At 46.0% G+C, this 16,384-nt stretch overlaps 1 protein-coding gene across 2 annotated transcripts in view; it reads left to right on the top strand.

The window, feature by feature from the left end:
- The window catches only part of Tet3 (tet methylcytosine dioxygenase 3), a 141,187-nt gene that overhangs the window by 108,742 nt on the left and 16,061 nt on the right, over positions 1-16,384 (top strand). For both annotated transcript variants that reach the window (XM_008852856.3, XM_029555981.1), the window contains exons 5-9: positions 5,627-5,720; positions 9,398-9,606; positions 10,859-11,009; positions 14,328-14,417; positions 14,863-15,000. In XM_008852856.3, the coding sequence (XP_008851078.2) occupies positions 5,627-5,720; positions 9,398-9,606; positions 10,859-11,009; positions 14,328-14,417; positions 14,863-15,000 (682 nt within the window). The remainder of the gene's footprint in view (positions 1-5,626; positions 5,721-9,397; positions 9,607-10,858; positions 11,010-14,327; positions 14,418-14,862; positions 15,001-16,384) is intronic.

Here is a 16,384-nt window from a genome sequence, read left to right as displayed (position 1 = left end):
GCTTTAAAAAGAACAGCCAACTGATCCGAAAGAGGAATCCCTCACAGGGCCGGGAATACTGCACTTTTCCTCAGCAGCTAGCTTATTTTCATTCTCAGGACCTTCTGAATCATGGAATAAGTTGCCGGTGAATTGAGAGTCAAGCCACATACCCACCCCAAGGGGCATGTGACATCTCACCTTTGGGGGTGAGAGGCTATTCAGATCACTCCTGATTTTTTTTTCCTTTGGTCACAATCCTAAGGAATCTTAGTTAATGTTTCTGATTTCTCCATGTGACAAAATACTCCAGGGTCACCATATTTTGTATACCAGCATATCTGTCCCTTTCCTCTCTTCTCTGATTTTATCTTACAGCCATCTTACTAAGATCTTTTCTGGAACCAACGAGAGGAATGAATGAGAGAAATTCCTTAGTGAGGGTGGGGAGCAGGGGTCGAGTTTGTGAATGGTCCCACCTGACTTTCTCTGGACCTTTCTCCCCACTATTTGTAGGAGCACTAAACTGTCAGGAGCTGGCTAACATCAGGGAGAGGACACACACCGAAATCAAGGAGATGCTGGTGCTTTTAGCTTTTTTTGAGTACAGATATAGAGAAGGGGACAGGGTTGAGAGCAAATTCTAAAATATCCCAATATATTTATAGCTTCATACCTCTGGGCACTAGGACCTGGTGTTCATAGAATGTTAGAATTCATTGTCAAGCTCCAGTCTGCTCAGAGCCTGGAGCTCTGCTGGGAAAGGGATCCTATGCAGCCTAACCCTGTAGAGAACCCACACTACACTCACACATCTTCTGAGCTTTGACAGAACTGATCTCATTAGTGTGCTAGAGCTAACCCTAAGGAAGCCCAGCTTTAGCGCTTCTTAAATTTGACCACTAAGGGCTTGTGAAAGGACAAGATGCTGGGCCCCATGTGGGTCTGAGCTGGGACTTGAGATCTTACCTCTTGACCCTACTTGCCCAGCTTCCAGTGAGTCCTGTGCTGCTGATCCTGGGGCCATCCTTCAAGAACCATGAGCTAAACTTTTCCTCGGAGTGAGGCTTCAGCCTGTCCTTTACAAACTCATTAGACGGGAGGTCATACCAGATGGGCCTCTTCAGAAGAGGCCAGGAAGTAAGACCTTTAAGGAGAAAGAACTAAAGCAGGGGTGCTTGGTTGTCTTTATTTTTTTTCTGTGTATGTGTTTGTGTGTGTGTGTATGAGTATTTTGTAAGCATGTATGTAAGTGCATACATGTGTACAGTGCCTTCAGAGGTCAGAAGAAGGTGTCGAATCCCCTAGAACTAGAGTTACAGATGATTGTTAGCTGCCATGGGGATGCTGGGAACCAAACCTGGGTCCTCTGCAAGAGCAGCAAATGCTTTTAGCTGCTGAGCCATCTCTCCAGCCCCTTGGTTGGTTATCTTTAAATACAGAAACAACCAGTTTTGTTTTAAGAGGAAAAAGAGGGCCCTTGAGATAGCTCAGTGGGTAAAGGTGCTTGCTGTCAAGCCTAGCAACCTGAAACCTACGTGGTGAAAGGAGAGAACCAACTCCTGCAAGTTGTCCTCTGACTTCTACACACACTCTCACACCATGACTCTCCTGCCCCCCCCACAATAAATAAATGTCAAAAAGATTATAAAAGGGGTGGGACTGGAGAGATGGTTTAGCAGTTAAGAGCACTGACTGCTCTTGCAGAGGCCCTGAGTTTGATTCCCAGTACCCACATAACAGCTAACAACCTTCTGTAACTCCAGTTGCAGGGGATCTGATGCCCTCTCTTGACCTCCATGGGGTTGCACAACATAGGTGCACTTACATGCATGCAGGCAGGACATTCATATGCATAAGATAATCAATAAAAAAAATTTTTTTAAAGGGTGTAGCTGATCAGGAGTCCTTGGCTCTTTCATTTGATCTCTAATGTGAGGCTCACTGCAGGATGTTTTTCACTAGCACACAATGGTAGAGAAAGGAGGTGGGGAACATGATAGTCCCTCTCACTGAGAGTGGTGTGGCCACCTCAGGCTGGTCTCCCAACAGGGATCCCCAGACAAATCCAGGTCCCAGGCCTGACCTTGTGGGCCATGTCCTGATAAAGCTTGTAGAACTGAGAGTTGTCCAGGCTCCAAACTAAAGCATTAGTGTGTGGTAATGCTATAGAGACACTGCATCGCAGCTCCAAGTTCCTACAGGGACTCATAACCTTCCCCTGCTAATGTGGCAGTAACTGAAGCACTTCTTACCCTTCCCTAAGATCTGCAGGGAGACTAAACTTAGCTCTGCATTTGGGAAAGAAACTCTTCCCTTTTTCCATGACAAAAATGAAGCAAGGAGGCTTTTTTTTTTTAAACAACGTCTAGGTATTGGCAGAGCATGGTGGCACTTGCATGTAATCCCAAACCTTAGGAGGCTGAAACCGTGATGATTTTGAGTTCCGGGCCAGCCAGAGCTACTCAGTGAGACCCTTCCTCAACAAACAACCAACTAGGGCTTGAGAGATAGCTTAGATTAAGAGTTCTGGCTGTTCTTACAGAGACCCCAGGTTCAGTTCCCAGTACCTACAGGGCAGCTAACAATTGTCCTTAATTCCAGTTCCAGGGGATCCAGTGCCCTCTTTTGCCCTCTGTGGGCATTGCACAAATGGGTGCATGTACACAAAATCCTCATACACATAAAATAAACATAAATAAATGAAAAAACTTAGCCAACTAAAAGGCTAAGTGCCGAATGAGTAAAATTTCTCAGCTTCTGTTCTTCCCACAAAGCACTTTTTTAAAGGTTTTTATTTTTCTAAGCATTTATAAATATATACTTAGGTATGTAGAGAAATTTTGGACTAAGTGGGATTAATAATGCCTACTGCTATACCACTGAGCAACAGCCAAGCCTGGTGCCTATGTCCTGCTCTTTTGGAGGTAGTGATTCCTAGAAGTAGAGCTGATGAGATAACAAAGGGTACTCTAAGACAGTAAAAACTGTGATAGCATTATGCCTTATTAAATAGTATATTTAAATGAAATTCTGTTCTAGTTTGCTTTCTTTTGCCATGACAAAACACTGACCAAAAACAACTTGGGGAAGAGGGTTTATTTTATCTTACACCTCCCAGGTCGCAGTTTATCACTGAGGGAACTCAGGGCAGGAACCTGGAGGCAGGAGCTGAAGCACAGGCCATGGGGGAACGCTGCTTGCTGGCTTGCTCCGCTGGCCTGCTTAGTCTTCTTTCTTATACAACGCAGGACCACCTGCCCATGTGTGGCACCACTCAACAATCAAGAAAATGCCCCACAGACATGGCCACAGGCCAACCCAATGGAGGAAATTCCTCAGCTGAAGTTCCCTCACCCAGGTGTGTCTAGTTGTCAACAAGCTATTCACCACAACTGCCAGAATCAAACTGAATTCATTACAGAAATACAAAGACTTTTTTTGTTTTTATTGAGACAGTCTGTTAAATAGCCAAGTGTGGTGATGCACACTGTTAGTCTCAGCATGCAGGAGGCAGAGACAGGTAGATCTCTGTGAGATTGAGTCCAGCCTTGTCTACATATGAGTTCTAGGACATCTGGGACTACAGGGAGATTTTCAAAAAAAAAAGCATACCATGTTGAAACTAAAAAATTGCTCAACAGTTAAGAGTGCTAGCTGCACAATCATGAGGATCAGAGTTTGGATCCCAGTACCCACATGAGAAACCAGACATCCTACAAATGCCCGGAACTCCAGCTCCATAGGAGCCAGTATCCTCTTTGTTCTCCCTTTGCTCACAGGCATGCACACTCACACGTATGTGCATACTTCATGCAGACACATATACACATTTTTTTAAATGCCATCTTAATTGATAAAAAGAAAACTCTTCAGTCATCTGTCTCCTTATATGTTAAAAATGCAGTTAGTAAGTTAGTTGATGTCTGGCTAAAAGGCCCTTAGAACAGGAGATCCTCAATAGTACCCTTCAAAATAAGGAAGTCTGTCCCCAGTGCCAGCCAGCTTCAGAGATTGTTAAGAATATTTTCAGTGATGTCCAGAAGAGAGCAAAAACTCTTATAGCATGATAGGGGCACTGGGCCAGTTCAGAGAGACAGACAAGACTGGATAGACTGTACAGGTTCATAATGGAGGGTAGCAAGTGACATTTGTTTGTAGAAGATACTAAAAACCGATTAAAAGGAAGATGACTTTTATGTTATTAAAGCGATTTCTTGACTCCTCCCTCATCCTAGGAACTTTAAAGCACTAATTATATGTACACTACCAAGCCTAGGAGATAGGAGCTATTTCTTTCAAAGATTTTTAAAAATATTTTATTTTTATTTTATGTGTATGAGTATATTGCCTGCATGTATGTGAATGCACCCATGCCGTGCAATGCCGCGGAGATCAGAAGAGGGCTTTGGATTCCCCTGGAACTGGAGTTAAGAATGGTTCTCAGCCATCATGTGGGTGCTGGGAATCAAACACGGGTCCTTTGCAAGAGCAGTCAGTGCTCTTAACCACTGAGCCATCTTTCCAGCCCCTCAAAGATTTTTTTTTTTTCCTGTGTTTTGCTGGCATGTATGTATATGCCCCACATGTGTGCTTGGTGCCTGCAAAGGCCAGAAGAAAGCATTGGATCCCCTGGAATGGGAGTTACGGGCAGTTGTTAGCTGCCATGTGAGGGCTGAAAACCAAGAGCAGCAAGTGCTCTTATCCACTGAGCCATCTCTCCAGACCTAGTAGGAGCTGTTTTTATCTCCATTTTAAAGAGGAGAAAACCTAGGCTCAGAGAAACTTAGTAATTGTCCACGATTATATATCTAGAAAGTGACTGACCTGGCCCTCAAACCCAATCTATCTGACTGCCCAGGCTGTATTTGAACCACCTTTGCCCTATGTAGTTGTGTGGACCTGACTAAGTCAGTTCAACTCTGTAGTCATTGTTATATCTCCATTGACTGTGGTGTGGTTGAGTAGATGGTGCCAGAGGCCTTTTGTGTTTGGCAGGGTCACTCCCCCAACATCCTTGTATTCAGAGATCAACTGGAGTGGTTACAAGAGGTCAATAAGGGTCTCCCTTACTTTCATTTACATATTGAATTTATAAATAGCTAATTTGTAGCCGGGCGTGGTGGTACACGCCTTTAATCCCAGCACTCGGGAGGCAGAGGCTGGTGGATCTCTGTGAGTTCAAGGCCAGCCTGGTCTACATAGTGTGTTCCAGGACAGCTGGAGCTACAGGGAGACCTGTCTCAAAGAAGAAAAAAAAAAAAAAAAAAAGCTAACTTGTGGTTGCTCAGCCAACAGGAATGGGTGCAAATGCCTGTGTTTAGCCTTTGGGTTCAGGCCCCTTCTGAACCCAAACTTCATTAGTAATGACCCAAAGTCATTAGTAATCAGGGACTATTCTGCCTAATTGCCCCTCTGCCTGGTAAACAGACAGGCCAGGAGGACAGGAGCAGAGGAGGAGCAGGTGAGCCAAGACTTGGGAATGTAGTCACTGTGCCTTCAGAGCCTCTGAACCTTTTCTTCTTCTCTGTTGCCCCCTCAGTAGCTAGAAGCCAGAGCTATGGCACCCTGGGGCCTGCCTTGTCCTGTTCAGTTTTCTGCTCTTAGTCTTCACTGTGCTGATGGCAGCTTCTGTCTCCCTTTTTAGGTCTGGAGAAAAGGGGAAAGCCATCCGGATTGAGAAGGTCATCTACACAGGGAAGGAGGGGAAGAGCTCCCGAGGGTGTCCCATTGCCAAGTGGGTGAGTGTTGAGTCCCTACAGCTAAGCTGTGCCTGGCCCTCCTCATCTGTTGGGCTCACATGGTAGAACAGGTTGCAGGCCTGTGAAGGGCAGGTGTGTAAGAAGCAGTCATGTTTACCATCGGGACTGAAGCCAGTGCCTGGTGCTTGGTTAGGGTCATTGTCCCCCCATGGCAGCTGCTTGTGTTTATCCTGCTTGCATGCCAGTACCTGAACCGTGGGCAATCAGGAACTGTGTTTAATTGTTATATTTAGTTTGTGTGATCCCTGGGTCAGGGCTGTAGGTATAGGAAGGAGAGAGCTGGAGATGTTAGCTGACCCCTTGCTGGGCCCCCCACAGACTCTGGCTCCACCCTTTTCTCTGTGTGCCTGAGTGGCCAGTGCTCCTGTCCCCTGAATGGATGCCAGGGAGGACACTGAAGATTGACCTGCTGCAAGCCAACCTGATTGACAAGGTGAAACCTCTGAACAGCATGGTGATCAGGCTTGCTTCTTCTCAGCCTCTGAACTGCTGTTCCTGCCAGGAAGCCTGAGCAGCTCAGCAGGGAGAATGTCACTAAAACAGACCTCAGTTTATGTGGCCCACACAGAACTCTTGAAACAGTGAGGCATCTGCTACTGCAGAACTGACTTAGCACACTCTGGGCTCTCAGTAATAGGTACATGTGGCAAACAAGTCTCAATGTTCAGTGCCTTAGGGACCCTGGAAGTAAGGTCATGGAGAGCAGAGAACATAAGGTTTAACCAAGGGAAGGTGTGGTGCTGTCGGAGCTGAGGGATAGGCTGAGTTTGCCTGGAAAGTAGACATGCTTAGGGCCACAGGTATTAAGTGGCCCACAGAGGGGGTAGAAGCATTCCTGGTGAGGTCTTGTGAGTTAAGGCAGAAAGGCTGGAGGAATGTCTCTGAGGCTGGCTGAGCTCCCTCCAGAGGGTGGCTGTGGGCCACACTTGTCCATCTGTACAGTTGACATTTTTTCATTGGTATAGGGGCCTCTGCACATTTGTATTTGGTGAAAATCAAAGGTGTCTGAACTTGAACTACCACATGCTTGTTCTTAGCAGTTTTCAGCCATTATTGTAGGATTATACAAAACAAAGAACCTGGTGCTTCATAGTTCATTCACAGGTGTGAAGAAGTATGTTCTCCACCCTTGTGGGAGGTGGGCCTTGCCTAATGCGGTAAGGTGGTATCTTTCCAAAGAATCCATCCGGAAAATGACATCAGCCATAGAGAGACAAGTGAGCAGAGTTTGACCATAGTGCCTAGAGAACCACAGTCCAGGGGCCATCAGTATCTGCAGATATACATCCATGTCCATGATAGGCCTCCCCATAGCGTATAGGGAACCAGGCAACCATACAGGGAGTCCTGACACAGCATTTGATTGATACTTACTTAGTTCCTGTGTTACTGATTTCCAAAACTTTCAAAAATTAAAATGCTGAGGACTTTTAAGGGAGGCAGTATTACCCGCCCCCTTGTTTAGTATGCAGAGTATCTTTTAATGTTTTCAGGAAATTCTGACACTATAATGTAGCTGGATCACCTTGAGAACAATACCAGTCACCAGAATGGTAGTTCCTGTGATTCTACTTACATGAGGTACTTAGTGGAGTCAAATCAGACAAAGTAGAAAGGTGAAGGGTTTGGGAATATAGCTCAGTGGCAGAGCACTTGCTTACCATGTACAGGGTCCTAGATTTAAGTCCCAGCCCTGGGTGGGGGCGGGGGGAGAGAAAAAGGTTAGAAGGAACAGGGACTAGTGGAGACCCTTACTCTCAGACTCCCAGACCTGACAAGAGTTCACAAAGAGATATCCAGATCCCAAAAGGTGGCAGTAGAGAACCAGGAACTCCCAAGAATTACCCTTTCACCTACATGTAGGCCCATATACATATGTTTACAAGTATGCGCACTCACACACAAATGTAAAGAAAAAATTGTAATTAAAAAATATATAGAATCCGGGCTGGAGAGGTGGCTCAGCAGTTAAGAACACTGACAGTTCTTGCAGAAGACTTGGGTTTGAATCCCAGCACCCACATGGCAGCTAACAACTCCATAACTCCAGTACCAGGGGCTCCAACAGCCTCTTCTGTCCTCCGCGGGCATTGCACTACATGGGTACACTTACCTACATGCAGGCAGGCAATACATGCATACACATAAAATAAAAATAATAAATAAAATATATATTTTTTAATGTAGAATCCTGGTTGTAGTAGCTCACACCTTTAATTTCAGCAGCTGGGAGGCGGGCAGATCTCTGAGATCCAGGCCAGCTGAGGCTACAGGGAGAGACCCTGTCTCAAAAAAAAAGTAGAATGGTAGTTGCCAGGGGCATCAGAAGGGAAGACTAGAGAGTTACTGTTTCATGAATGAAGTTTCAGTTTTAGAGGGAATAAAAGTTCTAAAGGTGGTGGTGATTGCACAGCACAATGCAGATTTTATGTTCTGCATATTTTCAAACAAATAGAGTGTGGTATTCACGACTTCAAAGAGGGAGTTTGGGGGCAGGAGGTTAAGAACACTTGCTGCTCTTGCAGAAGAAGGTCCAGGTTTGATTCCCAGCACCCACATCAGGCAGCTTACAACTGGCTATAACTCCAGCTGCAGGAGATCTGATACTGTCTTCTGGCCTCTGTGGGTACTTGCATGTATGTGGTGCACGCTAAACTCATGCAGGTACATATATATAAATTTAAAACTTTTTTAAAGGTTTTCAGCTGGATATGTGGCACATGGCTTTAGTTCCAGCACTCTGGAGGCAAAGGCATATGGATCTCAGAGTTCAAGACCAACCTGCTATGTAGATAGTATGTAAGTTCCAGGCTAGCCAGGGTTACATAGTGGGACCCTATCTCAAAAAAAGAGGATAGGGCATTTTCATGTAAACTTCTGCATTTCCACTTTTTCTTAGAAACTGGAAGAGCTAGCAGCACTGGACTGGGATTCTCTTGTGTGCCTGAGGAGGAGCTGTGCCTCCCAGTTTTGTTGAACAACTGTCCCCACCATGCCCGGCCATGCCTCAGGCCTATTTTCCTTGTTGGTACTGCCTGCCTGGCTACTCCCTTTCTGTGCCACCTATCCAGGCTGAGTGGTAGGTGTAAACCTATCTCTGCAGCCCTGGCACTTCCTAACCTCCACATCTACAGAATTGCTGGATAGCACATTAATTCTGTGCATAGCTTTTAGAGGGAACACAAACTGCTCTCCACAGTGTGGTGCCCCTGCTCTTTAACTAAATACACACAGGTTACTGAATTTTCTCTGCAAATGTTTCATGAAGCTCCTGACTATATTTGGCATACAGTTTTTATGTTGTTGGTTTTTTTGAAATTTTAATTACTTTTTATTGAAAACTGTACTGAATGCTAAATGTCCACCTTTACAATAAACAAATACAATTACTCACAATAAAACAAAACATACTGCTGATAAACATTATTTTTCTTTTTTATAGTTTTATTTAGGATTTTTCACTTACATGTCTGTATCAGTCACCAATGTCTTAAACTTTATAGTAATTGGTTTTTATTTTGCTCTTTTAAAATTTTGTGTTTGTTTCCTAATTGCATTGCAGTAAAACCCCACACCCCAGGTCTATGGGACAGTGAGCAGGGGTATGAGTTGTGTTGCTTCTGTAGGTAAAGACTCTTGGGACTTTGTCTGTGCAGGTGATCCGCAGACACACGCTGGAGGAGAAGCTGTTGTGCCTGGTACGGCACCGAGCAGGCCACCACTGCCAGAATGCTGTGATTGTCATCTTGATCCTGGCCTGGGAGGGCATCCCTCGAAGCCTTGGAGACACCCTGTACCAGGAGCTCACTGATACCCTCCGGAAGTATGGGAACCCCACCAGCCGGAGATGTGGCCTCAATGATGAGTATGTGACAAAATGGCAGTGGGTGGGCAATGGGGCCAATGTCTCCACAGGCCCCTGGGCAGCAGGCGTAGGAATTCAGGGTTCTGGCCCTGGCTCAGCTTTTCTGTTAAGCCCCAAGTCAACATTACCAAGTGTGTAAAAACTATGTGTAGCCCACAGATATTGTGCTATTGGTATTTACCAAACCTACCTTTATTGAGTTTACACCATTCTTTCATTAGGGTGTATTTATTTTCAATCAAGTTATCCTTTAGGTGTATAATCTGGAGGATTTTCTGGAGGATTTTAATAAATGTCTATAGTCAAATAGCCACCAGGACCCCAGTCAAGCTAGACAACAGGGGCCAGTGAGATGGCACAGTGGTTAAAGGCACTTGCTGCCAAGCCTTGACAGAGTTCAATCCCCAGGACCCACACAGTGGGAGGAGAGAACAATTCCTACAAGTTGTCCTTCGATGTCCACATATCATATTCATCCTCCCTCTCTCTCTCTCTCTCTCTCTCATTTAAAAATTTTTTAAACACACAGAATAGCTCCATCACATTTCTTTCTCCCCCCCTCCCCCGTACCCTTACCTGCAATCCTTTCCCTTCAGTGTCCCCCTTCTTTTTGAGTTTGCCTCTACAAGAATGATCCAATGGTTTGTAGCCTTCTCAACAGGCATGTTCTACCATGCATGAGCATTCAGAGGCCACCTGTGTTGACATGTGTCAGTATCTCACTCCTGATCATTAAGTGTGATTCCACTATGTGGATTGTCATAATGTTTATCCAATCCCAACTGAGGAAACTTTGGGTTGTCTGCAGATTTTATTGAGTGTTGAATTTAATGTGAGTGTTGGCTTCAAGGCCTATCAACTTCTGAGCTCTAAGAAGCAGGCATGTTCAAACCCCAGGCTCAGAGTGTTTCCTGCTTGGGGGTCTGCAATGGAGCTGGCGTGGGGTATTGGAATTAAAGTAAAGCATGAACCTTCCTGAACTTTGACTAGATTCTAGTCCTTTCTTAAACCATGTGCTTCTCCTAATAGCAGACCCTGAGAAGATCAGCCCCAGGGCTGGGACCTAAGCAAACTGCTGAAAATGCTTTTTGCATCAGAAAATTTGAAGGAGTTGGGCTGGGAAGGATAAGTCCTGGTCACTGGGAGCCTGGTGAATACCAGACCCCTGCAGGGCCTCTCCTTGAGGGTGAGAAAAAGATAACAGAAAAAGTGAGATCACATTGGTATGCCTGACCTGTGACGTACATTGCAGCCGAACCTGCGCTTGCCAAGGCAAAGACCCCAACACTTGTGGTGCCTCCTTCTCCTTTGGATGTTCTTGGAGTATGTACTTCAATGGCTGCAAGTATGCTCGGAGCAAGACACCACGCAAGTTCCGACTCGTAGGGGACAATCCCAAGGAGGTGAGCAGAGCGTGCAGGGCCCTCCTCATCCTTTCCCAACTGGGTCCTTAAAAGCCACACCAGAACAGATACAGAAAATGTAACTTGCTTAACTTTGGTTTTTCTCAGTAGCCTTACCCTCCTGTGAAATGAAGTGTGTGGCAGGAAGTGTGGAAAATTAGATGTAGCTAGAAGTCCCTCAGACTCTTACCATTTAAACAGTCACTTTAAAGTAATTATTCTGAGTACTTAAAGTGTATTAACCCAGCACTCGGGAGGCAGAGGCAGGCGGATCTCTGTGAGTTCAAGGCCAGCCTGGTCTACATAGTGAGTTCCAGGACAGCTGGGGCTACAGGGAGACCCTCTCTCAAAAAAACAAAAAAAAAAAAAAAAAAAAAGTATATTCAGCTTTCTCATCTGAATTTGATCCTCTTGAAGGGTCATTTCTTTCTGGTACATCTTTTGGGGTGTAGACCATATAGCAGGAAGAGGACCCTTCTGTCTGTGGGTGACCCTGTAAATCTTTGCTGGATTTGGTGAAGTATCCTGTGTCCCACCCAGCTGCTGGGCAGACATTTTGGGCATCCATGCCCAGAGCCAGGCCCTCGTCTCCATGCCGGGGGCCTGTCCTTGGGTACTGGGTGGTGGTCTACACATATATCCATAAGCTATGATGTCTCTGTGGCGCTTCACCATGCCCTTCGCTCATAAGCCTCTCATCCCTGTGAAGACAGGACAAAGGCCTCAGGATCTTTCCTACAGGTTACACCAAGAATATAGGAACCATGAGTATCAGCTCAGGCCACTTCCCTACTGCCATATTTTCAGTGCCCTGTATTGAGATGGCCATAGCAAGAGGTGATCTCAGAATTCCAAACACAAAGCAGAGCCTCTGAGCACACTGTCTTCCACCTCCAGACCTCTTCCCTCCTGCCTGTGCTCCTACAGGGGTAGTTAGTAGACTGGTCCCTCTGCTGGGATACAGGCAGGCATCTTGATGCAGCCACCTCAGACTGGAGAGGTGGCTCGGTGGTTAAGATCAACCTTACAAAGCTTGAAGCTCCAAATGCCAGAAAGACTAATGTCCTAGTTTGCTTCTCCATTGCTGTAACAAAAACACTCTGACCAATACCAACTTGGAAAGGAAAGGATTTATTCAGCTTACATCTCTTGGGTCACAGCTCATCACTGAGGGAGCCCAAGGTAGGAACTCAGAGCAGGAATCTGGAGGCAGGAGTTGAAGCACAGGCCATGGAGAACTCTGCTTACTGACTTGCTCCCCTGGCCCCTGCTCAGCCTGCTTGCTTATGCAACAACACAGGCCCACCTGCCCAGGGGTGGCATCACCCACAGTGGCCTGGGCCCTCCCACATCACTCATCAAGAAGATGCCCCACAGACATGGCCACAGGCCAGTCCAATAGAGGCAATTCCCCAATTGAGGCTCCCTCAACCCAGGTATGTAAAGTTGACGCTAAAGCTATCCAGCACAACTAAGCTTTACTAAGGACAGGGACATCTGCTGGGCATTTCTTCACTGCTCCATTGCCCACATATACATCTTCCAAGCTTTGTTCTTCATAAGTAAAATGAACCATTTTGGGCAGGCTAGATAGGACTCAGCAGTTCAGAGTGCTTGCTGCTCTTTCAGAGGACCAGGTTCATTTCCTAGCACCCATGTTGAGCAGCTCACAATTGCCTATAATTCTATCTCCAAGGCAATTTCATGTCCCCTTCTGGTCTCCATGGACACACACACATATTCACACATGCCATTCACTAACATACACACATACACATAAATAAAAGTAAATCGTTAAAAAGAACCATTTTCAAATTCAGAATCCCTCCCCAAAAAATCCTTTTAGACAATTTTATAAGCTTAAAGTAGAGTGATTTAATACTAGATACTTAAGCTAAGATCCCTTCTTCCTGAAGCAGTAAATACAGTTGTTTCAATGAGGAGGAACTCCAGGACCTAAGAATTACCCGGAAGAAGAAAAAACATTGGCTCAGGCTGGAGAGGTGGCTCAGTGGTTAAGAGCACTTGCTGCTCTTGCAGAGGACCCAGGTTTGGTTCCCAGCACCCACATGGTAGCTAACAACTGTCCATAATGCCAGTTCCAGGGGATCCAATGCCCTCTTCTGACCTTCCAGGCATTGCATAAAGTAGGTACACTTTCATACATTCATGCAAAATACCCATACATATATAATAAAAGTAAAATTTTTTAATTAAAAAGACTGACTTAATTTCTCTAGTATCCATCTCTGGTTCTGTCAACCACCATGTCCTGTGTATTTTGCTGTATGCTAAATACTGTGCTGAGTACCACAGGTATCTCAGGACTGCCCAGTAACCTAGGCACTGTTACTTTACAGATGAGTGGTGTTTTGCCTGAATGTATTAAAGTGTACCTACTCAAGGCTAGTTTATGGTGAAGGCAAGGTTCCACCCCAGGCCTCTGCTTTATGAGTCTCACCTTGGTGTTGTGTCACTTTGGACCTGCTGTGCTGATGGCAGTCTCTGACAGCATTCAGGGCAATGGTTAGGCTCTGACACCCCGCTAGTGGGTGGCTGAGCCATTCTCCATTTCCATCTCTACCCTGTGTGCTTGCTGCTTCATCCTGCTTCCTTCTTCATAAACACCCTGTGCCCATGCTCATGGCCTCTTCTAACCACTGCAAGCCCTACTGGCCACTGGCAGGCCAGAGAGGCAACAGAAGCTCCGCTACATGTAACAAAGTAGCTACCACTCAATGTGGAGCTTTCTTGATGCTGGGGACATTCTCTGCTTTCTGGTGCAGGAATCACATGGAGCCACTGAGGGACCCACTTCACAATTAACTTCCATTTCTATGGGCTCTCACAGTCAGAGCTTTTGTGTTTGTCTGACACCTGGCTAGTGATAGGTCCTGGGCCAAGCTGACTGTGAATTTCAGCAGAGTCCTGTCTCCTTCTGCCTTCCTTTCTCTAACATGGGAAAAAGAATTCACACCTGTTGCTCAGGGGATTTTCCTACCTGCCATACCACACATGTGATCTAGAGTGTTCAGCTCTGAAGGCCAGAGCCTGCTGATTGTCCCAGACTGAATGGGGCTGTGTGCTCCCTAGTAGAGCAGACACTTGATTAGGATGACTGCACCTTCTTGCATTGACTGCTTCTGATAAGCCTCAGTATCCCCAAATTTAAAATGGACACAGTAGAGGGAACACTGAAACCCTGATGGCACCTGCTACCTGCCTTCCTGGTGGCACCTGGCAGTGGTTCTCATTTCTAGCATGAAGTTCGCTAGGCAGGGCCATTCTAGATATGCATGACTGTTCTTCTCTCTGCAGGAAGAAGTGCTCCGGAATAGTTTCCAGGACCTGGCCACTGAAGTAGCTCCCCTGTACAAACAACTGGCTCCTCAGGCCTATCAGAACCAGGTACTGGGCCTGGCCCTTTCTCTACGAGGTGCCTTTTGTGCTGTCACAGAAGGCTCAGCCTGGGAGTGGAGGAAGTGTGGTGCTTTGATTAAGACACTTTGATTACACAAGTTGACTGTACCCAATGCCATCTATCCCAAACTCCCTATCTTCCCCTTCCCCTGGTGGTCCTCTAGCACCTCTGGCCCAGTTCCCCCTGCAGAGGATTAAGCTTCTCTCCCACCCAGCATCTTTCAGAAAAGCTTAGGATAACCCAGAAGGGAGTGATTTCTGTGCAGCTTGATAGACATTCTTTTGTATCTGGGGTCTCTCGGCCAGAAAACCTTCCTCCTGCGGTCCAGGTTCACAAGACAGCTATGATCCTTAATGTGCTTCCCTCTAAGACCTGGCCTCCAGGTGCAGTCACTTCAGATCTTCTGAACAGCTTTTTTGGCTATTCACACAGGTAACCAATGAGGAAGTAGCGATCGATTGCCGCCTGGGGCTGAAGGAAGGGCGACCCTTCTCTGGTGTCACAGCCTGCATGGACTTCTGTGCTCATGCCCACAAGGACCAGCATAACCTCTACAACGGGTGCACTGTGGTAAGGAAGACTAGGTCCTGTCACGGCTCTACCTGTAGGGCCATCATGGGAAGGAGCTGACTGGTTTGCTCATTTTAGGGAGAAACATGAGACTGGATTCTCAGGGCTCTAGGTGGTGCTGGTCAGAAGGCCTGGGCTAAACTGGGCTCTGGTATGTACATGCTGCAGGATAAGGCCTTAAACACATGGAGTCCCTGGTTATTTAAAGTGTGGTTCCAGGTCACAGAATACAATGGATTTAATCCAAACAGACCCTTGATACATTCATTAAACTAATGCATATTGAGTACAGCTATGCCAGGCCCCATCTAGATGCTGGGAATAAAATGGACAAAAGCTCTAAGTAGATAGGCTGTCCAGTCATGAGTGATGAAGTCCATGAGGGGAGAAAAAAAGTGTAATGGATAATGTGATAGGTGTTGGGCAACAAGAACCTACTTGTTTACTGAGCAGAGGAATAACAGGAAGACAGGGTTTGAGAGTAGAAAATGGAGGCTTCTGCCTTGAGATGCTTGCTAGGGGCACAGGCTAGATATAGAGCAGGCAGGTGAGAGAAGGTCTGGTGCTCATGAGTCAAGCTCCAGAGGAGTGTGCTGGAGAAAGGGGTGGGGGCTGGCATGGGAATTTTCTTTGGGGGCATGGTGCCTGTGATGCTACACTTGCCTTTCAGCTAGATCCGGTGAGGCAGGGCTGCAAGAGACTATGGGAGAGGGAAGAGGGCTGCCAGAAATGCTAGAAAAGGTAGGTCCTCCAGGACAGAGAGGCAGAGGATGGTAGCACCAGAACAGTGCTTGGGTCTCAGAGCTCCTAGAGTCTGGGGTGAATGCAAATAATACTTTTTCTAAAATGGCAAATACTTTTACTACTTTTTTTTTTATTGTTACCTTTTATTATTTTACAATACAGTTCAAAAAATGCCATTCTAGTTGCTTTAACTGCTCTATATGATCTGGAATAAAAGCATACTTAGACTGCACAAACACCAAGCTGAAATATCTACTGGTACTGAAACATCACCATAAAGGGTTATAGTTTTTGTTTTGTTTTGTTTTGTTTTTTGTCTTTTTGAGACAGGGTCTCCTTGTAGCCCCAGCTGTCCTAGAACTATGTAGACCGGGCTGGCCTTGAACTCACAAAGATCCGCCTGCCTGTTTTGTTTTTTTTTTTAGTACTGAAACATCACCATAAAGGGTTATAGTTTTTGTTTTGTTTTGTTTTGTTTTTTGTCTTTTTGAGACAGGGTCTCCTTGTAGCCCCAGCTGTCCTAGAACTATGTAGACCGGGCTGGCCTTGAACTCACAAAGATCCGCCTGCCTGTGCCTCCCAAGTGCTGGGATTAAAAGTGTGCACCACCACACCAGCTCATATTTTTTTTTAATTGTAT

The sequence above is a fragment of the Nannospalax galili genome, unplaced genomic scaffold (genome assembly GCF_000622305.1).
Source record: "Nannospalax galili isolate Female #2095 unplaced genomic scaffold, S.galili_v1.0 scaffold527, whole genome shotgun sequence".
Taxonomy (NCBI): domain Eukaryota; kingdom Metazoa; phylum Chordata; class Mammalia; order Rodentia; family Spalacidae; genus Nannospalax; species Nannospalax galili.
The sequence above is the reverse complement of the archived record's forward strand: the minus strand, read 5'-3'. Positions and strand labels throughout refer to the sequence as shown.